This window comes from Typopeltis vanoorti, chromosome 13 (genome assembly GCF_054136105.1).
Source record: "Typopeltis vanoorti isolate ZY-2024b chromosome 13, IOZ_Tvanoo_1.0, whole genome shotgun sequence".
Classification (NCBI taxonomy): domain Eukaryota; kingdom Metazoa; phylum Arthropoda; class Arachnida; order Uropygi; family Thelyphonidae; genus Typopeltis; species Typopeltis vanoorti.
Genome location: NC_143561.1, coordinates 100,662,630 through 100,687,321, shown reverse-complemented (window position 1 = coordinate 100,687,321; position 24,692 = coordinate 100,662,630). Strand labels below are relative to the sequence as shown.

Genomic DNA, 24,692 nt, shown 5'->3' with positions numbered 1-24,692 from the left:
TAGTTCAGAAAGTCTGGACAGAGGGACGAATTCCCGATGATTGGAGTAGAGCTCTCATAGTACCGATATATAAAAAGGGAAATAAAACTGAATGTGAGAATTACAGAGGTATTTCCCTACTGAGTGTTCCTGGCAAGATCTATGCAAGTATACTTGAGAAACGGTTGAGAAGAATTGTGGAAGAAAAGCTTGGTGAAGAACAAGCTGGATTCAGGCCAAATAGAGGCTGTCAGGATCAGATCTTCACTTTACGACAAATAGTCGAGAAAGCATGGGAATATAACAAAGATCTGTATTTAAGTTTTGTCGATTTGGAAAAGGCATATGACAAGGTGCCAAGAGAGAAGCTATTCAATATGCTGCAGTTATATGGTGTCAATGGGGCATTATATCAAGCAATACTTAGTCTTTATTTGAGTTGTGAGTCAGCAGTTAGAATTGAAGGAAGTACAGGAAGATGGTTTAATGTTAAATCTGGTGTGAGACAAGGATGTACATTATCCCCTCTGTTATTCATTATCTATATGGACCACATTATGAAGGAAAGTGGTATTAAACCTGATATCAAAATTGAAGATGTTAATGTCAGCGCTATGCTTTATGCGGATGATGTTATACTTTAAATAAATCAGCTACAAGTCTGCAAGATTCTCTGACTAAATTGAATAGCTGTTGTAATAGATATGGTATGAAGGTCAGCAATAAAAAGACAAAGACAATGAAAATAGGCAGAATCATTGAAAATGTCAACTGTGTTGTGAATGGAGAACCTGTGGAACAAGTAAAACATTTCAGCTACTTAGGCACAATTTTTACTGAAGATGGTAAACTAAATATAGAAATAGATAACAGAATCAGCAAAGCTGGTTTCGTGGGAAGTCAATTGAATAAATTCATATGGAATAAGAAAGAAATTAGTCGCAACACTAAATTAGCTGTATACAAGACTGTGTTCAAACCAATTTTAACTTATGGATCTGAGAGTTGGGTCAGAAGTAAAACACTTTACCAAAGACTAGAGACTGCAGATATGAGAGTCCTGAAAAGATTAGAGGCTTGAACAGATGGTATCAATGGCAATATCATGTTAAAAATGAGGATATTAGGAAAGAACTTGACATTGTCAGCATCCAGGAATGCATTAGCAGAGCTAATCTCAGATGGTATGGTCACTTAAATAGAATGGGAGAGGAAAGATTAGCAAAACAAGTGTTCTCTGCCAGGTTGGCAGGAAAATGACCCAGAGGAAGACCAAGATATAGATGGATTGATATGGTACAAAGTGCCTTAGATGATAGAAATATAAGATCTGATAATGTTGGAGTCTTGACAAGTAACAGACTGATTTGGAGGAAAATTGTAGATAGGAAGTTAGTAATGATGTAATTTTTTCATGTAGTACTGTCATATCCTGTACACCCCTTGAGGGTACATGGCAGGAATTTGATGATGATGATGACATAAGATCTCTAATTTTCTGTTAACTGTTTCTGATAAGAAACAATCAGTTTCTGCAGTTAGAATGTATTCAATCTTGTTAAATAACCATACTATATCTTTTTTTTTTTTTCAAGATTATTTTTACACTAAACTAAATTAAACACTAACTCAAATTAAAATCACTGAAGGAATAATAAAGCTCTGTACTTTTCAATACAATAAAACAAATGTCACAGAAATGATGAAATAAGTAAAAAAAAAAATTACATCATATTTGGCCTGTATATGCTTAGCCTTGTCCCTAAGAAAGCCAAATACATTGGTGAAATGTCGATCTCTAATTTCCTTGTAGACCTAAAAATAAAAATATAAACATAAATTCCAAAATAAATACCTTATTGTACTGCAAGTGTAGATATAATACTATACATACTTACACTGCCACCTCATTCAACTAAAGGAAGAACCATAACTTACGTTTGATAAGTATGATATAATTTTGATAATTAAGTTTGATAATATATTAATTATAAGAGTTTCTTTTTTGGGGGGGGGGCAGGAATGAGAAACAACCACATTTTGCTAAAATCAAGGTAGGCAACTCAAATAACTTGGTCTGATTTGCTACTTATCTGCAATTCTCTTACATCTATCTATTCTTTAATGCACTGAAAATAGCTGGCTAGAACACTTAAGATGTGCTTTTAGATTGAATTGTGTTAAAAGCTGAAGTGGCCTATAAGTAGATATTTTTTGGATGCATGTATTCTTTGTGATGTTTTAAATTTGACAATTTTGATAAAGTTGTATGAGTTTCATGTTTTAAATACTTAACATTAAAAACCTATATGTCCTTTATTCTTAAATTATAGTTCTCCATTCCAAAGTTACAAAATAAACCAACAGTTGTGGTCTATTCTATAAACTTCGGAATTTTTGAAATATTTTCTTGTTTACTGATATTAAAAATTTGAGGACTTACTGCATCACTGCTATTAAGGACAATCTTCACAATCTGATCCTTTCCTGTAACATTTTTTCCAAATGATACTTTTCCTGAAAATAAATCAGAAAACGATTAAAATAAACATATACAGTATTTATTTATTTATTCGTATGAAGTTTCCTCCCTTTTTCTCCCCTGTCCCTAACGGGGCGAGTTGAGCCCCCACATGGATCTACAGTCAGTATTTATGGTTGTAGATCCGTGTGTGTTCATGGGGCCGGTTTGCCTGCTTGCGGGATGAAAAACACCAGATAAACTGGAAGAAAAAACCCTACTACCCGTGCCCAAGACCGGCTAACTTGGCTATGACTGAGGAAAATCCTCAAATTCCTTATGTCTTCGACGGGAATCGAACCTGGGACACGCCTTCCCCAGTCATATGGTTGTGAAGCGCATAGCCACTAGGCTAACTGCGCGGACACATATACAGTAAGAATGAAAAACTATTATCATCATCAAATTCCTGGTATATTCCTCATATGGGATACTAAGAATTTTAAGAGCATACTAAGAATGTACTACCTGATTAAGTTTACATTATTACTAACCTCCTATCAACAATTTTCCTCCAGATTAGTCTGATATTTATCAGGAGTCCATCTTTAACAAACTGCTGGAACAACTCAAACTCAATATTAACAGAAGTGAAGATAGGCACCATCAATGTAAGAAGTACCAAAAGAAAAGAAGGAACATTTGCAGAAGAATTAGAGAAGTACCACATCAAGGTAACTGATATAACTCATCATCATCATCATCATCATCAAATTCCTGCCATGTACCCTCAAAGGGTGTACAGGATATGACAGTACTACATGAAAAAATTACATCATTACTAACTTCCTATCTACAATTTTCCTCCAAATCAGTCCGTTACATGTCAAGACTCCAACATTATCAGATCTTATATTTCTATCGTCTAAGGCACTTTGTACCGTATCAATCCACCTATATCTTGGTCTTCCTCTGGGTCGTTTTCCTGCCAACTTGGCAGAGAACACTTGTTTTGCTAATCTTTCCTCTCCCATTCTATTTAAGTGACCATACCATCTGAGATTAGCTCTGCTTACGCATTCCTGGATGCTGACAATGTCAAGTTCTTTCCTAATATCCTCATTTTTAATATGATATTGCCATTGATGCCATCTGTTCACGCCTCTAATCTTTCTCAGGACTCTCATATCTGCGGTTTCTAGTCTTTGGTCAAGTGTTTTACTTCTGACCCAGCTCTCAGATCCATAAGTTAAAATTGGTTTGAACACAGTCTTGTATACAGCTAATTTAGTGTTCCGACTAATTTCTTTCTTATTCCATATGAATTTATTCAATTGACTTCCCACGATACCAGCTTTGCTGATTCTGTTGTCTATTTCTATATTTAGTTTACCATCTTCAGTAAAATTTGTGCCTAAGTAGCTGAAATGTTTTACTTGTTCCACAGGTTCTCCATTCACAACACAGTTGACATTTTCAATGATTCTGCCTATTTTCATTGTCTTTGTCTTTTTATTGCTGACCTTCATACCATATCTATTACAACAGCTATTCAATTTAGTCAGAGAATCTTGCAGACTTGTAGTGGATTTATTTAGAAGTATAACATCATCCGCATAAAGCAAAGAGCTGACATTAACATCTCCAATTTTGATATCAGGTTTAATACCACATTCCTTCATAATGTGATCCATATAGATAATGAATAACAGAGGGGATAATGTACATCCTTGTCTCACACCAGATTTAACATTAAACCATCTTCCTGTACTTCAATTCTAACTGCTGACTCACAACTCAAATAAAGACTAAGTATTGCTTGATATAATGCCCCATTGACACCATATAACTGCAGCGTATTGAATAGCTTCTCTCTTGGCACCTTGTCATATGCCTTTTCCAAATCGACAAAACTTAAATACAGATCTTTGTTATATTCCCATGCTTTCTCGACTATTTGTCGTAAAGTGAAGATCTGATCCTGACAGCCTCTATTTGGCCTGAATCCAGCTTGTTCTTCACCAAGCTTTTCTTCCACAATTCTTCTCAACCGTTTCTCAAGTATACTTGCATAGATCTTGCCAGGAACACTCAGTAGGGAAATACCTCTGTAATTCTCACATTCAGTTTTATTTCCCTTTTTATATATGGGTACTATGAGAGCTCTACTCCAATCATCGGGAATTCGTCCCTCTGTCCAGGCTTTCTGAACTATGCAGTGCAGCCACTGTAAGACTCTTATACCACCATACTTCAGCATTTCTGGTCGAATATCATCTACTCCTGCTGCCTTTCCACATTTCAAGCCTTTGATGGCTTTTTCTACTTCAAGTATGGATATGTATTCCTGACTGCATGCCTGGTCAGTGTTTTTTATCACTGTGCTGTCATCACTGCTTGTTTCATTTAGCAGTTTTTCAAAGTAATTACTCCATACTTCAAGGATATCTTTTTCTCCTGTTTTCATTTCACCTTTATCATCTCTAATTCCTTTTACAGCACTCTTTCCTCCATTCCTAAGCCTCTTCAACAACCTCCAGAATATTTTGCCACCTTCTTGATATTTATTTTCTATATTCTTGCCAAAGTCCTCCCATGACTTTTGTTTAGCTAGTTTTACACACTGTTTAGCTTTCTTACATTTGTCTCTGTATTCTGTAAGAGTAAAAGCTGACTTATTTGCCAGGAACTTTTGATATGCTTTCTTCTTTTCCTTCACTGCCTCTTTAACTTCCTGTGTCCACCAGGGAGTTCTGATTTTTTTATCTTTGCACACAACCTCACCACATGCCTCTCTGGCAGAATCAATCAATGTTTCCTTCAGAGTTTGCCACTGAATCTCCAAGGTTTGATTCCTGTTCTCAAACTCTTTCATTTTCTTTTCAATAATATTTCTGTATTTTAGTCTACAGTTTACATCTGAGAGCTGCTCAACTTTTATTCGCTTTAAAACTTTCTTACATGTTATTCTTTTCAATATGAAATTCAATTTTATCCTGCTCAAGACTAAATAGTGATCACTTCCAATTTCAAATCCTCTGTACACTCTGGTGTCCTGCACCAGGGAGAAAACATCACTATCAACAATAACATAGTCAATGAGACTTTTCTTATTCCTAGCCTCTTCTCTCCATGTGAATTTGTGCACATTTTTATGTTGGAACATGGTGTTAGTAATAACCAGTCCATGTCCTGAGCAGAAATCCAACAGATATTTGCCGTTATTATTAGCTTTGCTCTTTTCTCCAAATTTTCCCAAAATATTTTTGTATGTCTCACAATCATTTCCTACTCTACTATTTAGATCCCCAACAAGGACCAACTTTTCCTTTTTCATTGTGTCAGTTGCTTTTTCTAAAGCCTCAAAAAATTCCTCCACTTCTACCTTAGTAGAACCTTCTGTGGGACCATAGGCACAAATAAGTCTCATTGTCCAGTTCCCCATTCTCATATTTGCCCACATTACTCTACTTGAGACTGACTGCCATTCAAGAAGATTAGCCTCGTATTTTGTACTGATATAACTAAAAAAACAAATAGCCAAAAGGTGAAGATACTTGTAAACAATCAATCTATTGCAAGTTCAAGGAAAAGAGGGAGTAGCTATAGCATTCAACAATAAAAACATGAAGATAATCTTAAATATTAGGCAATTTCAAGGAGAATACATAGGTAAGCATCAAAATAGGAAACTGGACAATGCAATGAATTTTATTAATGCATATGGTCCAACAGCAAGTTCTGCTAAGGAAGGAAGAAGTGGAGAAATTTGAGTCATTATCGAGTGTAGCTAATGAGAGTAGCTGAGATGAAGGGGAGGGATGTAGTCCTTGTTAGTTGATTTTATTCTATTACTTGAGAGACTGGAGTCCACATTTTCTGTTCATTCTCACCCTCACTCACATCATAAGTGCCTACATACATTGACTCTAAAAGCGTTAATTTTCCTGACTGCACTTCCACATTTTCAGTAACAAAGCTTTCTCTACGCACCTAACTCCAAATCTTTAAGTGCAATTAGCATTGCATAAGTCTTTTTGTCCATCAAATTGAGTTCATTGTGCACTGATTCATTTGCGAATCATTACACTTCTCAACTTGTCTCCATCATAGCATGGCAGCAGAAATCTGCTGTCTTTATTCTCTCTCTCGCTTTTCTTTTTCACTTCTTCCAAAAACTCTTTCATATCTTCTCTCATACATTATTTTTCACTTTTCATATCATTAGTGCCAATCAAATAAATCAATTCTTTCACTTTACTTGTTTTGCATCCTGATAGCATCATTGTTATTCATTTTTGCACTAGAGAAACAAGACTTAGTCACACTCTCATTATGTGATCCTTTTATCACAGAATCACCATAAACAAATTTTTTCTTATCCTCTTTTCTTGCTTATTCATATGATTTAATTTCATCTTATTTGCTTTTTTTCTCCTTCTCAGCTCTACTAATCATGTGACATTTTTGAAATCTTTTGATCTCATGCTTTGTCCCATGAAGGACCCCACCTACGTGCACTATTTCTTACATGAGGTCTTCTTTATTCTTGACCTTCCATCACCATGCTTTCAATATCATTGACACTAACATTTTCTGGACTACTGTCAATATTCTCTGCTCTGCCATCATGTGTTTTACTCTCTCTGACTAGTGCTTACTCTCAAAACAATTCCTATATATTTACTCAGCAGTCTCACTTTCCTTTCGCAATGAATATATTTCATACATACTGCATTCAACAAAATCTCATAAATTCAACTTTCATAATAAAGACTACTTGGCTGCCATTGTTCTACTATGAATTGACACCACACTGATAATACCTACTTTTATTACAAAACATATAATTTTTCTCAAAATATGAACAACTCAATCTATTATTGATTGTTATCTATTATTACACACTCATAAAAACAAAATAAAAAACTAGTAGTTAACTTATTAATCAAAATTTGAAAAAAAAAAATTACTTATCTTTTAGCACTGCTCTAAAACACATCCTTTTACATCATGTTGGAGGCTTAATGGAATGTATACAGCACTCAGAAAAGATTAACATAGGTTTATTACTTCCTATATTTCGTCCTAGTCACTAGGACATCATCGGGGATTACAAAAACAACTAATGTAACATGAACACAAATATTATACAATACTAAGCCCAACCACGTGGGTGATACTAAAGTCCTATCTAGGTGGAGCACCCTCTAAGGGCGGTTGTAGGTGGCCTGGAATGTAAGGTGGGACCTCTGATATGAGTGTTTCCCACAGCGTCAGAAGCTTAATGCAACCGTATTTATTGAGATTTGGTTGATTTCTGAGAGCTGCTGCTGTTTCTAAGAATAGTCTCTCTTTCTTGAATTTGCTGGGGTGGAGCATGGTGGTTTTCTTCCAAGAGACCCTGTGGGTGGTATCCAAGACATGGTCAGCCAAGTGTGACTGACCATAGTTGTGTTTACAGACGTAAGACTTGTGTTCCTCCAGGTGGATGGATGCTGATCTGCCTGTCTGTCCAAAGTATGCCAGCTTACAGGAACAGGGTACTTTGTAAACTCCAGGCAGAGAGAGCTGATCTTTAGTAGAATGGATAAGGGTAGCAAGTTTGCGGTGGGGCTTATATGCTGTGTGTAGGTTGTACTTTTTTGGAATCTTGGCTATTTTTTTGGATGTGCCATGGATGTAGGGTATGGTGATGGCATTTTTAAACTCTTGTTGACAAGAAGGATGGGGAATGGGGGAAGAACTGATTATTTTTTTTTATACTGTTATTGCTGAGCCATTGGTGAGGAAAGTGCTGTATATGTGGTTAAGCTCAGTAGTGAGGGCAGTTCCACTAGAACAAAGATTGTGGGTTCTCTTGGTAAGAGTTTTAATAATGCCATATTGTTGAGAGGGGTGGTGGTGGTGGTGGTGGGAGAGTTTGTGAATGTATCTGCCTGTGTGTGGGGGAGGGTTTCTGTACACAGTGAAGGCAAGTGTACCATTAGGCAGGTGTGTAACTAAGGTGTCTAGGAAGGGTAAACAATTGTTCTTTTCCTTTTCCATAGTAAACTGGATTCTTGGATGTAGGCTGTTGAGATGACTGAGGAAGGAGTCTGTGTCTGGGCCATGAGGCCAAAAAGAGACCACATCATCAACATATCTTAGCCAGATAGAAGGTTTGAGTGGGGCTGAGTCTATGGCTCATTTTTTCGAAATCTTCCATATAAAAATTGGCAAGAGGGGATAACCCATGGTGGTTCCCTCTATCTGCTTGTAGATTTTGTTCTTCCAAGAAAAATACCCAGAGTTAATGGCAAAGGAAAAGAGATCTAAGATGTCAGACAGAAAAACGTTTTCTAAAAAAGATAAGGTGTCAGTTAAGGGAATATTGGCAAACAAAGAGGAGATATCAAAGCTTACCAATATGTCTGCGTTATTCAAGGTTAAATTTTCTATGAGGGCTTTAAAGTGGGTAGAGATTTTTATATAGGATGTGGACCTTCCAGTGAGGGGGTCAGAGAGTTGGCTAGCTGTTTAGACAGTCTGTAGCAAGGTGAGGTGCGTTGGTGGCATCTACTATAGGTCTAAGTGGGGGAATTGGGTTTGTGGATTTTTGGTAAACCATATAATTCGGGGGGGGGGGGGGAAATGTTTAAGTTTTTTCGTGATGTCAGGGGGCAAGGAAGATACTTTTTTAAGTAAGATTTTTAATTTCTTACCTTGTGTTTTTGTGGGAAATACTCATCACCAGAGGTCCCACCTTACATTCCAGACCACCTACAACCTAGGTAGGACTTTGGTGTCACCCACGTAGTTGGGCTTAGTATTGTATAATATTCGTGTTCATGTTACATTAGTTGTTTTTGTAATCCCCAATGATGTCCTAGTGACTAGGACGAAAAAATACAGGAAGTATTAAACCTATGTTAATCCTTTCTGAGTGATGTATACATTCCATTAAGCCTCCAACATGATGTCCTCACAGCACTTAAATCTCTACACAAGCACATCCGTTAACAATTTAGCCTCAAACCCCTTACATTTATATGGAATGAGAGAAATTAGCCAAATACCACACTGTTCAAAACTAATATTAACTTACAGATCTGAAAGTGGGTTAGAAATAAAATAGCTGATCAAAAACTGAAGACTACCATTACGAGATTTCTGAAAACAAATTAGGGAATTGAATAGATGGCCATTAACAGCAGAATCATATGAAAAATAAGGCTGTTATGAAGAAATTTGATGTTGCTAACATTCAAGAATGCCTGAACAGAGCTTATTCAAAATGATATCATCACCTAAACAGGATGGGATAGAGAAACAGGTATTTGATACTAGAGAAAGGTTATACCAAGATGGCAGGAAAAAGACTCAGAGGAAGATCAATATCTAAGGTGAATTGATCCAGTCAGAAGTATAAAATCTGACAATACTGGAGTACTGACAAGTGTGATAGATTAGTTTGGTGAATAATTGCTGACAGGACATTATTAATAATGTGAACTTAATCATGTAGTACTGTCATATTATGCAAATCTCTTCAGGAAACTGATGATGATGTATGCATTAGTGAAATTATTATTCATCATTAATAGCATTATTACCTTCAGGAATATTATTGATGATGTAGAAGCCAAAGTATATATTATTTGAAACATTTTCAGAATTATTCAATCTTGATTTATGAATGAAAGAAACAATTTGCATATGATCATTATTAAGTAACTCACCACTTTTAATTCCAAAAGTTTCATCTAATAAACCCTCATAGGTCAGCTGAGTTAAAAGCACAGAGGGAAAATCAACATCTGAAATAATTAAGATAATATATATAAAATAACTAATGAATATCATGAAAATACATATCTGATAAAAATATATGGCACTGGTTAATACAAATTCCTCAAACATAATAATAATATCACTATGGGAAACTTATAAGAAATGACCATGAATGTTAACTCTATTTTGACAGTAATAACAGTGCATGCTGTTTGTAGATGTGAGGGGGGCTACCCAAGAGTTTACATCAGACATGCAGTGCAATTAAATAACTAATGCTGAATTTCATGCCCAAGATTATTTTTTTTTATAGTAATCTCATCCATAAAAGGTTGGAAAGGTTTATAATCTCTGAATCCTGCTCTAGAGGAGAAATATAGTATTTTTTATTTACTAATAACCAAAGTATTTGAGTTGGCTTAATTATGTATAAATTTATAAAATTATTATGCATAAGTATGTATAATTTATTATGTATAATTATCATCATCAAATTCCTACTATGTACCCTCAAGGGGTGTACAGGATATGTAGTATGTAATAATTTATTATGTATAATTATTATTATCATCATCAAATTCCTGCTATGTACTTTCAAGGGGTGTACAGGATATGATAGTACTACATATCCTGTAGATGATGAAATATTTACACTATCTACAATTTTCCTCCAAATCAGTCTGTTACTTGCCAAGACTCCAACATTATCAGATCTTATATTTCTATCGTCTAAGGCACTTTGTACAGTATCAATCCACCTAATATCTTGGTCTTCCTCTGGGTCGTTTTTCTGCCAACATTGCAGAGAACACTTGTTTTGCTAATTTTTCCTCGCCCATTCTATTTAAGTGGCCATACCACCTGCTGCTAATGCATTCCTGGATGCTGACAATGTCAAGTTCTTTCCTAATATCCTGGTTTTTAATATGATATTGCCATTGATGCCATCTGTTCATGCCTCTAATCTTTCTCAGGACTCTCACATCTGCGGTCCTTAGTCTTTGGTCAAGTGTTTTAATTCTGACCCAGTTCTCAGATCCATAAGTTAAAACTGGTTTGAAAGCTGTCTTGTATACCGCATATTTAGTGTTCTGACTAATTTCTCTTTTATTCCATATGAATTTATTCATTTGACTTCCTACTATACCAGCTTTGTTGATTCTGTTGTTTATTTCCATATTTAATTTACCATCTTCACTAAAAATCATGCCTAAGAAGCTAAAATGTTTTACTTGTTCCACAGGTTCTCCGTTCAAAACGAGTTGACATTTTCAATGATTCTACCCACTTTCATTGTTTTTGTCCTTTTATTGCTGACCCTCATACCATATCTATTACAACAGTTATTCAATTTAGTCAGGGAATCTTAAAGACGTAGCAGATTTATTTATAAGTATAACATCACCCGCATAAAGCAAAGAGCTGACATTAACATCTCCAATTTTGATATCAGGTTTAATACCACTTCCTTCATAATGTGATCCATATAGATAATGAATAACAGAGGGGATAATGTACATCCTTGTCTGACACCAGATTTAATTAAACCATCTTCTTGTACTTCCTTCAATTCTAACTGCTGACTTACAACTCAAATAAAGACTAAACATTGCTTGATATAATGCCCCATTGTCACCAAACAACTAGCGTATTGAATAGTCCTCTCTTGGCACCTTCTCATATGCATTTTCTAGATCTACAAAACTTAAATACAGATCGTTGTTATATTCCCATGATTTCTCAACTATTTGTCGTAAAGTGAAAATCTGATCCTGAGAGCCTCTATTTGGCCTGAATCCAGCTTGTTCTTCATCAAGCTTTTCTTCCACAATCCTTCTCAACCACTCTGCAAGTATGCTTGAATAAATCTTACCAGGAACACTCAGTAGAGAAATACCTGTGTAATTCTCACTTTCAGTTTAATTTCCCTCTTTATATATGGGTACTATGAGACCTCTACTCCAATCATCCGAAATTCGTCCCTCTGTCCAGGCCTTCTGAACTATGCAGTGCAGCCACTGTAAGACTTTTATACCTCCATACTTGGCATTTCTGGTCGCATCTCATCCCATCTTTGTTTTTCAAATTTTAAAACCTTACATTTTGCAACATTGAACTCACAACTCCATTTCCATGCCCATCCACTCAATTTATTTACGTCTTCTTTTAAGGCCACAACATCTTCACTACTCTTCATGGTTCGTCCCAACTTTGCATCATCTGCAAACAGCTGAATATCTCCTCCAAATCTTCACCTATATCGTTAATATACAAGTTAAATAGTAATGTGTAACTTGTATATTAACAAGTTAAACATTACCCCAAAACAGACCATTGAGGCACTCTACTAGTGACTTTCCTTTTCCTGGATATTGCTCCCCCATACACAACTTGATACCTATCAGATAGCCAGTCTCCAATCCAATGCACTAATCTAATATCCAACCACATCTGCTCTAGTTTGACTATCATTTATCATGAGGTACTCTATCAAAAGCCTTTGTGAAATCTAAGTATATTACTATGTATCTTTCTCCTCTGTCCAAGGAAGCAGTCACTTTATTGTAATAAGTAGATTATTAAAACAAATAAAACAGATTATTTGCTAAAGAGAGTTTGCTAAACTCCCTTTAGCAAATCCATGCTGTCCATCAAAGATAATACCATTGTTGTCAACCCAACTCGTGATCCTAGTTCTCACAAGCTTCTCACTTAACCACAACATTTGACACACAGATAGGCCTATAGTTTGTGCCTATAATCTTGCCCTCCTTCCACTCCTTAGGGACTTGACCGAGTGCAAGACTCGCATTAAAAAAATATGTTAAGACAGGTGTCAACTCCCTGGCACATTCCTTCAGAATACGTGGCGATATATTATCAAGTCCCACAGTCTTATTAACATCTAGTTTACTAAACTCCCCAAACACCTCTTGCTCACTTACAGTCAGTCTCTCCTCCCCATCATCTACTGCTCTCAATCTCTCCATGAAGTCACATTCACAAGATTGAAAGACCTTTATGAATTGTTCATTAAGTATCTCCACCACACATTCTGCAACAGCTGTCTTTATACCATTTTCTCCTTTCAATGTCATCCTTCCATAATCATGCTTTCTTTTGCTGGCTATATATTGAAAGAACTCCTTAGGATTCTTTTGGCTTCATTAACTAACTGCTGTTCATACCTCTCTTTAGCTACCCTCACTAACCAAGTCACCCTCCTTGCCTGGTCTTTGTAGACCTCATGGAATTGGTTATTTCCACTTCTCTTATGCTGCCTTCACAATGCCCTCTTTCTCTGTATCACATGCTTAATCTCTTTATTCATCCATCTCACACCTACCTTATTTAACCTTCTCACCCTTGGAATACACTCAGACATTGCATCTACTAGATAGTTTTTGAAAATCATCCAAGCGGCATTGATCTCTTTTCCAGCTAACTTCTCATTCCAAGCTACACACGCAAGCTGTCTCCTGAGCTCTTCATAATCACCTTCCCTTGTAGTTCCACATATATCCTTTTCTCACAGAGGTCCTCACACTGCTGACAACCACTCAGGTAATCACTTCATGGTCATTCTCACCAATTGGTGGATGATTTCACACCTACAAGTCACATTGACAAGATTGAAAGACCTTTATGAATTGCTCATTAAGTATCTCCACCACACATTCTGCAACAGCTCTCTTTATATCATTTTCTCCTATCAATGTCATCCTTCCATAATCATTCTTTCTTTTGCTGACTACATATCGAAAGAACTCCTTAGGATTCTTTTTTTTTGGCTTCATTATATTCTTGTATAAATTGTATTCTTGTTTTAATTTGCTTGGGAAAAGGCAGAAAAATAAATTACATTTACTTCTGCAATGAGTTTGCAAAAGGTATCTTCCTAGGTCTTGTTCCCACTTGTTCTGGTTCTCAATAAAGATTGAAACCAGTCTGGGTAGTGGTTTTTCCCATAATGTTTCTTTGCATTATGGGATACTGAGGCAACTGATATGAAGTCAACAGCCTCTATATACAAACAGATTAGTGATGAAGATACTTCACGTGTAAAGGATCAAATTAAGAATATAATTTCTTGTCAAATATAATATACTTTGTAACCCAGCAGTAAAACTTTTTACTAAAATCTTCAGGCTGTTTTTTTGCGATCATGTTTAACTGATGAACTAGCGCATGCAATTCTTTCTTTGGTTTGGTAACAATTATCTAGTAATTATGTGCAACTGTATTTTATTACTGTCTGTCATCACATTCACTAGTCATTTTACTAGTCTGATTGTCCATGCTCTAGCTTTTATCCAATTATTAGTCAATTATCTATTTTATTACATGGATTGAATTGTCATTCATTTTTGAAATTATGGATTCTACAACCATTTTAAATAACTCTTTTTATTATCTCGACTTTTCGATCTTCATATCAAGATCATCTGGAGCATATATAAATATACAAGACAAGCTGCGTTACATTTCAAACCATAAGCTAGAGAAAGAATGATTTCATCACATGCAATGCACTTGAAATGTAACGCAGCTTGTCTTGTATATTTATGTATGCTCCAGATGATGCTCTTGATATGAAGATCGAAACTTCGGGATAATAAAAAGAGTTATTTTAACATGGTTGTAGAATCCATAATGTCAAAAGTGATCATCATTCATTTTTGACATTATTATTTAAAAGAAAAGATTGAATTGTCAATATCTGAATTTTTCAAAGATCTGTATTCGACTTTTGTAGATCTGGAAAAGGCATATGGCAAGGTGCCAAGAGAGAAACTATTTAAAATGCTGCAGTTATTTGGTGTCAAGGGGGCCTTTTATCAAGCAATACTTAATCTTTATTTGAGTTGTAAGTCAGCAGTTAGAATTGAAGGAAATACAGGAAAGTGGTTTAATGTTAAATCTGGTGTCAGACAAGGATGTACATTATCTCCTCTGTTATTCATTATCTATATGGATCACATTATGAAGGAAAGTGGTATTAAACCTGATATCAAAATTGGAAATGTTAATCTCAGCTCTTTGTTTCATGGGGGATGATGTTATACTCATAAATAAATCTGCTACAAGTCTGCAAGATTCCCTGACTAAACTGAATAACTGGTGTAATAGATATGGTATGAAGGTCAGCAATAAAATGACAAAGACAATGAAAATAGGCAGAATCACTGAAAATGTCAACCGTGTTATGAACGGAGAACCTGTGGAACAAGTAAAGCATTTCAGCTACTTAGGCATGATTTTTAGTGAAGACGGTAAATTAAATACGGAAATAGACAACAGAATCAACAAAGCTGGTATGGTAGGAAGTCAATTGAATAAATTCATATGGAATAAGAGAGAAATTAGTCAGAATACTAAATTAGCTGTATAGAAGACAGTGTTCAAACCAGTTTTAACTTTTGGATCTGAGAGCTGGGTCAGAAGTAAAACACTTGACCAAAGACCGAAGATGTGAGAGTCCTGAGAAGGATTAGAGGATTGAACAGATGGCATATCATATTAAAAACAAGGATATTAGGAAAGAACTTGACATTGTCAGCATCCAGGAATGTGTTAGCAGAGCTAATCTCAGGTGGTATGGTCATCACTTAACAGAATGGGCGAGGAAAGATTAGCAAAGCAAGTGTTCACTACCAGGTTGGCAGGAAAACGACCCAGAGGAAGACTAAGATATAGGTGGATTGATACGGTACAAAGTGCCTTAGACGATAGAAATATAAGATCTGATAATGTTGGAGTCTTGACAGGTAACAGACTGATTTGGAGGAAAATTGTAGATAGGAAGTTAGTAATGATGTAAATTTTTCATGTAGTACTATCATATCCTGTACACCCCTTGAGGGTATATACCAGGAATTTGATGATGTATATATTTTTATACAGAAATAAGTACTTAAACACACATGTATATAAAGGACACAAATGTATTTGTAATATCAGAGATTAAAGATATCCAGAATAAATGCTAATATTATTGCTTAGGATTATGTCGAGAGCTAAAGCCATGAGGCAGATATCATGTCTATAAATTGTATGTGCTCTGTAGCTAGTTTGTCTGTTTTCTAGAAGAGGGAAAATATCATAAATTAATATCTCCATATGAAATCAAGCCTTAAAAAAGAAGAAAATACTTCCCATTCAGCAGTAAATTATCATGTTATAAAATATGTAATAAGTACCTCGATCCATAAGAATAAGGTGATAAATAAGTGAATCTTCTGATTTTTGTGATTTCTTTTCTTTCATTAACATTTCCATCAAATCTGCAACCATCTGCAAAGTACGATTTTTTTTTCTGATAAATATAAAAGTGTCTTATTCTACAGTACATATTACATTGCCAGTGTTATTCCATTATTAATGAAATATTATTGTTATGAATTATTATTAATATTAATGAATTTAAATATAATATGATAAACTCTCATAGTAAATAATCTTAATCTACAAGGGTGTTTACAAAGTAGCAAGACTATGTTATCTGATATATCTTCAAACCTTGAGACAGTTTCCTTTTTCAGTATAACATTCTTCATATGTTATACCTTGATATTTTTTTTAGAACAACTTCTCAAGCATGAAACAAGACAAATACCATAGGTGGCCACCACTGCTACATGTATGTGGCATGGTCTTACAAACCACCATTCTGTCACGAATGCTAGTCCCTCTTTCTTCACCCCCCCTCGAATTATATACTTACTGCAAAGAATTCTTAAGCTTCTGTGTATTATCATTAATCAACTTCATTTTAAGATCACCAGTGCTGAAAAAGGATGAGTTAGAATCAAAAAAAGGATATCTGCATAACTTTTGCAGATAAAAGTGTCAAAAAAAATTTCTTCAGCTGAGGTTATTTTTTTTTATGCTTATGGACACTTGACTGCTGTTTCAATACAGAGTCAAAGTGACTAATCAAAAACTCGTCAAAAATGATTACAAAGGATAAAATGACACATTAAATTGATAGACAGTTACTATAATATTCTTCTTTCTTCAGCAACTGACTTTCTTGATAGGCAGATCTGTAACAATGGTACTTGATCTCCTTCAAACATCATCATCGATCTGCAATATTTTCCCATCTATTAAATGCGTCATTACTCTGCTTATTGTTGGTCCACATTCCATGACATCTTTACACTTTTTTTGAAATCACACAAAAACATACTTTTTTTCTTGAAAGCATAAAATATCATTTTTAATCAATATTGAAATGATGTTTTGGAAAGCAGCTAAATAAAGCTGTCTACAACAATTTTGCACTATTGTCACAGAACATGTCAAGTAGCATACTGATGAATGTGCTTATTGATAAAGGATGTCAGAGAGAAGCAGTATGGACAGTCTCACTATCATTTAAACATCCCTTGTAACTTTACAATTGTGCAGTATGGTATAAAATATTAATTTCATTAGATAAAAATCTACAATTCCATTACCTTAGCAAAGCGACCCTGGATGTGCACATTGGGTATAGTTCCACAAAGCATCTGAAGCTGAATTAATGACATGGCAACTGTATGCACCCATGTCTGATCACCATTCTGAAAATAAAAATTTGATTGCAAAATTGAATGGCCATATAATTAACATAACATAAATTGAGATAACAAATATGCAGCCATGTGCATTGTAGTTATTAAAATATAATTCAGTACACAGTAAAATAAAGAACAGATTATAAAAATTTGAAAGACAATTCAATATCATTCAAAACACGAGAAGATTTCTTAATGCAGCCTCACACCACCACCCTTCGCAAAAAATAGGTCTAATAGAAACCCTAAGGGACAGTGTATAACATTTCCAGCACAGAAAAACAGAGAAACGAAGAATTAGAATATCTAACACAGATCTTTCAAAAGAATGGTTATGAAACCAAGACTATCAAAAAAAATCCTCCACACACTTCCTACATGCATCCCTCAGAAACAAGATTTCAAAAACGCTATCACGCTTCCATATATCAAAAATGTTACAAACAAGATGGCTAAATTCCTTAACAAATATATCAAAGTAGCTTTTCTGCCACTGGAAAAAATTTCGAGATTTCTACATCCCCTGAAACCTCATCATCCTTTAAAAAAACCAGGTGTTTACAAAATTTATTGTTCTTGTGGCATCTGCTACGTAGGACAGACAAGAAGATCTGTGGAAATTCGCATGAACGAACACCAAAAGAATATGCAAAACAGAAGTGAACACAAATCAGGTCTAGCTTTCTATACCACTTCCACTGGCCACAATATACTATGGCAGAAAACAAACATGTCATACATAGAAAAAAACTGTTACATAAGGAAATTTAAAGAAGCTGCAAACATGCTTAAAATATCAACACAATGCAATAAAAATCAAGGATTACTTCTCCACTAAGTTTGGTCAGCTTTAATAAAAAATATACCTCAGTCAGACCTCCAACATTATGAACATGAACAACAGAACGTTAGCATCGCTCAGCATTTTTAAACCCAGCACTGCTTTCAATCTGCATTCTCATTTTTAATTTTATGAATAATCAGACGGCTACAACTGTATAGTATGAACTATTAATCTCTTTTGTTGTTTTGACGATTAAAATATGCGCTTTATTTTATTGTATCTAAAACATTTATGCATTATGTGCAATGAAATTTATGTACAATTTGTAGTTTTTATAATTTTATACTACATATTTGTCTTATAGTTTATGTTTTCTTAACTTACATGAATTACCTGAATTAAATAAAAATATTGTTTTTGTTGGATATGTCATTGTTGTTTATATAATTTAGAAAAAAAAAAAAAACGATTTCTTAACCTAACCCTACTTTTTCTATGTGATCTAAGTCTCGTATAATGCGATTTATATAACGCGACATTTCTATGGAACCTAACATCCGCATTATACGAGGGTTACCTGTATATATACATGATAATGCCCAAGGGCTCACTTTAGTGAGTACAGGAGTGGCAAACCAAAATGCTGGGCCATGCCTTACTTCATGTAATATACATCTGTTATGTTATTTGTAGACTTGTCCTTCCCCTTCTTTTCTTTTTGTTCCTTCCCCCAACAGATTATTCGAGGGCTAAGGTTGAACAGGACATATTGCAAAAGTGGCTAAAACAGCTCACTGGATTACTTAGTTACTGAAGTACACCCTGATGAACAGAGATAAGGTTATTATAAATCTTTAGATTTATAATAACCCCATCTTGATTACTATGCACTGATCTAGTTGCCTAGGATTTTTGGAGATGACAAGGAGGTGGAGAGGATTCAGATGACCAAGATGATAGGTCTATGGAATGCACCTCATAAGGATAGGTTGAATCTTCAACCTATCCTTATAAGGATTGGTTGGAGATTTGTGGTTGAAAATTGGTTGACAGGCAGCATGGGTGGTGGTGGTGGGATATAATTGAGACATTCAAATTACTGAACAGGTTTTACAAGATGAATATATAGGAAATTTTTCAGAACATGTCTGGTTTTGAGAGAACTAGGGCCATCCTTGGAAATTGAACAAGGGTGTGAGGACTATTTTTTTTTTTTGCTTGATGAATGAGTGAAAATAGGTTGCCAGAGTCTATTGTGGATACCACAACTGTGAATGAGTTCAAAAATGAAGTATGATAGATATTGTGCAAAAATATTGGATAGTGCTCGACATAATGTTTAGGGCCTCCCTCGATGAGTCTGCGGACTCCATGGAGATGCCCATATTGTAATAATATGACTGGATAACTCTCCTTCAATCAAAAAGCCCTGATAAAGGAGTTGTTTACATCCTAGTCAGGATTCAAATCGAGGTCTTTCCAACCAACCAATCAAAGGGCTTGATCAAAATTGATTGAGCAATGAAGGCTCATAGTTTATTTTTGTCTTTATTTTCTTTTATTACATAACTCCCACCCATTAAAGGTTATAAACCTATAGTACAGGGGTGGCCAAGTATGCATCCTTTTGGAGCCAAAATAATTCTGGTAAGACTTAGAAGAGCCACAACCATTGACCGATGCAATGGTATGAGAGTGTGCACGTTATGAGGTGGGTGGTAGGGATGCAGAAGCTATACCAGCCTGCCACAACACATTAGTTACACTTCCAGTGCTCATCTATCAGTATCGTTCAACATATTGTTGTGCGAGTCCATTGACAGTGCTTGTTATTGATGTCACATAAAAAACGTAAATATGAAGATGGCAAAGAAGTTTTAGGCCAGAGTTAGAAGAGGAGTTTCTTTTTGTTAAACGACAAAATAAACCAATGGATGTGCTATATGCCAAATAACATGGGTGGTAGGGATGCAGCAGCTATACCAGCCTGCCACAACACATTAGTTACACTTCCAGTGCTCATCTATCAGTATCGTTCAAGATATTGTTGCGCGAGTCCATTGACAGTGCTTGTTATTGATGTCACATAAAAAACATAAATATGAAGATGGCAAAGAAGTTTTAGGCCAGAGTTAGAAAAGGAGTTTCTTTTTGTTAAACGACAAAATAAACCAATGGATGTGCTATATGCCAAATAACACTTGAACAATTCAAAGCCGCAATCTCAAGTGTCATTATGACATGCATCACAATAATTTTAGTAAAAACTTCCTCTTGCCTCTGATCTGAGGTGAACTAAACTTTCACCTTTCAAAGAACAACTCCATGGTCAGAGTAAACTGATCTCCATATTTACTAAAGTGGCTGATGTTACTACTGAGGCTGGTTTTATTTTAGAGTTTAATATTGCACAGGCAAAATGTCTGTACACAGAAGGAGTATTTGTCAAGAATATTGTACAAATAAGTTCAAGTTTTAGACCCAGATAGCAAAAAAACTACTCAAACTGATTGAACAGATGCCAGTCTCCAGGCATATAATTGAAAGGAGAAATTCTGTTATCAGTGCTGACATCGTAAATAACTTATACCATAACTTGAAAAACTGTGCTGCATTTAGTTTGGCTTTGGATGAATCTACAGATATTGAGGACAAACTGCAACTAGCTACACTTGTCTGCTTTGTATCTCACAACCTAGACAGCAAGGAAGAGCTATTGAACTTGATAGCATTGAAAGATATAACATATGACTGTGATATCAAAGAAACTCTCCATGTTGCACTTAAGATTCGGTATTGCGTGAAAAAATCATCAGCACTGCAACTGATGGTGCTCCAGCTATGAGGGGTAAGACTAAAGGGCTCCTTGGGAATGATGAATGATATCCTACTTTCCTACCTGTACATTACATTATTCACAGGAAACATCTAGTTGCCAAGTGTTTTAAATTTGAACATGTAACGAAAGTAGGTCTAAGAACTGTCAATTTTATTTGTTCAAGTGCTAAAACACACCAACAATTCAAACTTTCTCAATGAGTTGAATTGTGATAATATTCCTAATGATGTATCATGGTTTTGCTTAGTAAGGTGTCTCTCAGTTAGTAATGTATTAAACAAGTTTTTTTTATTGTTAGACCCAATCAAACAGTTTCTTAGAGAGGAGGAGAAATTTTTCCCTCATCTCAAAGACACTCAGTGGTTGTTAGACATAGCATTTTTCATCAATCTTTTCTAGCATCTACAGATATTAAACGTTTCACTTCAAGGGAAAGTAAAACTAATAACCGATCCCACACAGACCATCCTAAGCTTCCAAAACAATCTGCAACTTTTCCAGAGAGACTTGGAAAATAAAACTTTCAATCGCTTCATATGTCTGAAGAAAATACTGACAAATTTGCAAGGAGTGGAATTAGAAATGGGATCTTATGTTAGCAAATTAAATGATCTGGCTGCAGAACTCAACAATTGATTTTGCAACCTTCAAGAACTTAAGTCAACATTCACTTTTTGTCCTATTTCAAAACCAATTGTAATGGACGTTGCAATTGCTGAACTGGAGCTTTTGAAACTTCAAGAGGATGGACTGAAGCTAAGTGGATGTTCTGTAATTGAGTTTTGGAAGCAAGCTCGAGACCAATGGTATCCAACACTTAAGCAATGTGCCAGAAAACTGATCTCCATTTTTGGGACCACATAGCCATGTGAGGTGCTATATTCGACTCTTAAATTTATTAAATCTAAATATAGATCTGTTTTAAATGATTAATATTTGAATGAGCTTGTAAGAACTGCTTTGACTAATTACACACCTAATTTTAAGGAGCTTACTAAGAAAATGAATACAAGGAAGGCTTCTACTATTAAATAACTAAAATTATTGTGTTTCGACTTTAAAATTATTTGAATTGTTCAAAGTAAACTTCATTTAATGTGTTTTGAATTAAACTTTTTTTTTTATTGTAGTAATTTTTATTAACCCTGCTTTTCTTTTCATTTTTTTTTTTTTTTTATTTTGTTCCTCTTGTCTCCTCTTCTCTTTTTGTTTATTTTTTCTTGGTAGAGCATTAAGAGCAGTGTGATGTGTGGATACAAGCCATGTTGTGGCCACTCCTGCTATAGTATATTAGTACTATGAATCAAGGGATTTTGTTTCTATTTTATTAATTATTATTTTTTTATGTTTCATAAACTGCTCTAGAGACCAAACATGGAACCCTTTCAAGCCACTCCAGGTCTCCAATAAGTGAAGAAATTCATCTCCTACCTACAGACAATCACAAACTTCCATGACCACAACAGGATTTGAACCTGTGTCCTGTTGGATTGGAGAGTAGATACACCAATCACTTGGCCAATGCCAATTTATGTGGCATGGAATGAATTAACAACATCAGTTTGAACTGCTTCGAAGACTTCTTTGGATGGGGAACATGATGAAATTAATGTCCAGTATAATTAGAATGTGAAGAGTGTTGGTAAAATCAATAATTTATAATTGCATCTAGTTGGTATATTTATAGTATAGAAGAATGAAATCAAACTATCTGATGTTACAGTAACTGAGTTTACCAAAAGCAAGCTAATGATATCAGTAATAAAGTACATTTGAAACAGACCAATAATATTGTGTGTGTTCAATTCATGTTGTGCTAGATTTTTGATGTAGCATGACCAAACTTGATCTAGGATCATTCTTTTAACAAGGATTGGGATTTTTCAACATTGATGATTTCTTGAATGCTCAGATGAATAAGCTGTAATCAATAAAAGCCTCAGAAAGTACCATAAAATATTTCCTCATTCATCTATAGCCTCAGCCATTTTTTTTCATTTCTCCATTTCTGTACAGTGCAATAGTACTTGACGACCAGATTTATTTCACTCTTCTGAAGAAATGCACATGAAGATTAAGATTATAAAATTACCCACCATACTGACCACAGCATGTTTACATATTGATAAATATGTAACATATGTAACACACACTGTCAGTGTCCATTGAAATAAGATGAATAAGAACCATAAATTATTTGATATAATTGAATATATATCATTAATACAGAATACATTTAATCAATATGGCCTATCACTAAATCAGTTTGAGTAGTTTTTTGCTATCTGGGTCTAAAACTTGAACTTATTTGTGCAATATTCTCGACAAATACTCCTGTGTACAGACATTCTGCCTGTGCAATATTAAATTCTAAAATAAAACCAGCCTCAGTAGTAACATCAGCCTCTTTAGTAAAGATAGAGAGTTTATCTGACCATGGAGTTGTTCTTTGAAAGGTGAAAGTTTAGTTCACCTCATATCAGAGGCAAGAGGAAGTTTTTACTAAAATTATTGTGATGCATGTCATAATGACACTTGAGATTGCGGCATTGAATTGTTCAAGTGTTATTTGGCATATAGCACATCCATTGGTTTATTTTGTCGTTTAACAAAAAGAAACTCCTCTTCTAACTCTGGCGTAAAATTTCTTTGCCATCTTCATATTTACGTTTTTTATGTGACATCAATAACAAATACTGTCAATGGACTCGCGCAACAATATGTTGAACGATACTGATAGATGAGCACTGGAAGTGTAACTAATGTGTTGTGGCAGGCTGGTATAGCTTCTGCATCCCTACCACCCACCTCATCACGTGCACACTCTCATACCATTGCATCAGTCAAAGGTTGTGACTCTTCTAAGTCTTACCAGAATTATTTTGGCTCCAAAAGGATGCATACTTGGCCACCCCTGTACTATAGGTTTACAACCTTTAATGGGTGGGAGTTATGTAATAAAAGAAAATAAAGACAAAAATAAACTATGAGCCTTCATTGCTCAATCAATTTTGATCAAGCCCTTTGATTGGTTGGTTGGAAAGACCTCGATTTGAATCCTAACTAGGATGTAAACAACTCCTTTATCAGGGCTTTTTGATTGAAGGAGAGTTATCCAGTCATATTATTACAATATGGGCATCTCCATGGAGTCCGCAGACTCATCGAGGGAGGCCCTAAACATTATGTCGAGCACTATCCAATATTTTTGCACAATATCTATCATACTTCATTTTTGAACTCATTCACAGTTGTGGTATCCACAATAGACTCTGGCAATCTATTTTCACTCAT

The 24,692-nt window shown here is 35.1% G+C and overlaps 1 protein-coding gene across 2 annotated transcripts in view; it reads right to left on the bottom strand.

Annotated features, from left to right (window-relative positions):
- LOC150100412 (vacuolar protein sorting-associated protein 33B-like) overlaps positions 1–24,692 on the bottom strand; it is a 257,234-nt gene that overhangs the window by 184,483 nt on the left and 48,059 nt on the right. For both annotated transcript variants that reach the window (XM_090402344.1, XM_090402342.1), the window contains exons 6-10: positions 17,677–17,781; positions 16,414–16,507; positions 10,162–10,239; positions 2,423–2,496; positions 1,708–1,794 (exon numbers count right to left, since the gene is read on the bottom strand). In XM_090402344.1, the coding sequence (XP_090258470.1) occupies positions 1,708–1,794; positions 2,423–2,496; positions 10,162–10,239; positions 16,414–16,507; positions 17,677–17,781 (438 nt within the window). The remainder of the gene's footprint in view (positions 1–1,707; positions 1,795–2,422; positions 2,497–10,161; positions 10,240–16,413; positions 16,508–17,676; positions 17,782–24,692) is intronic.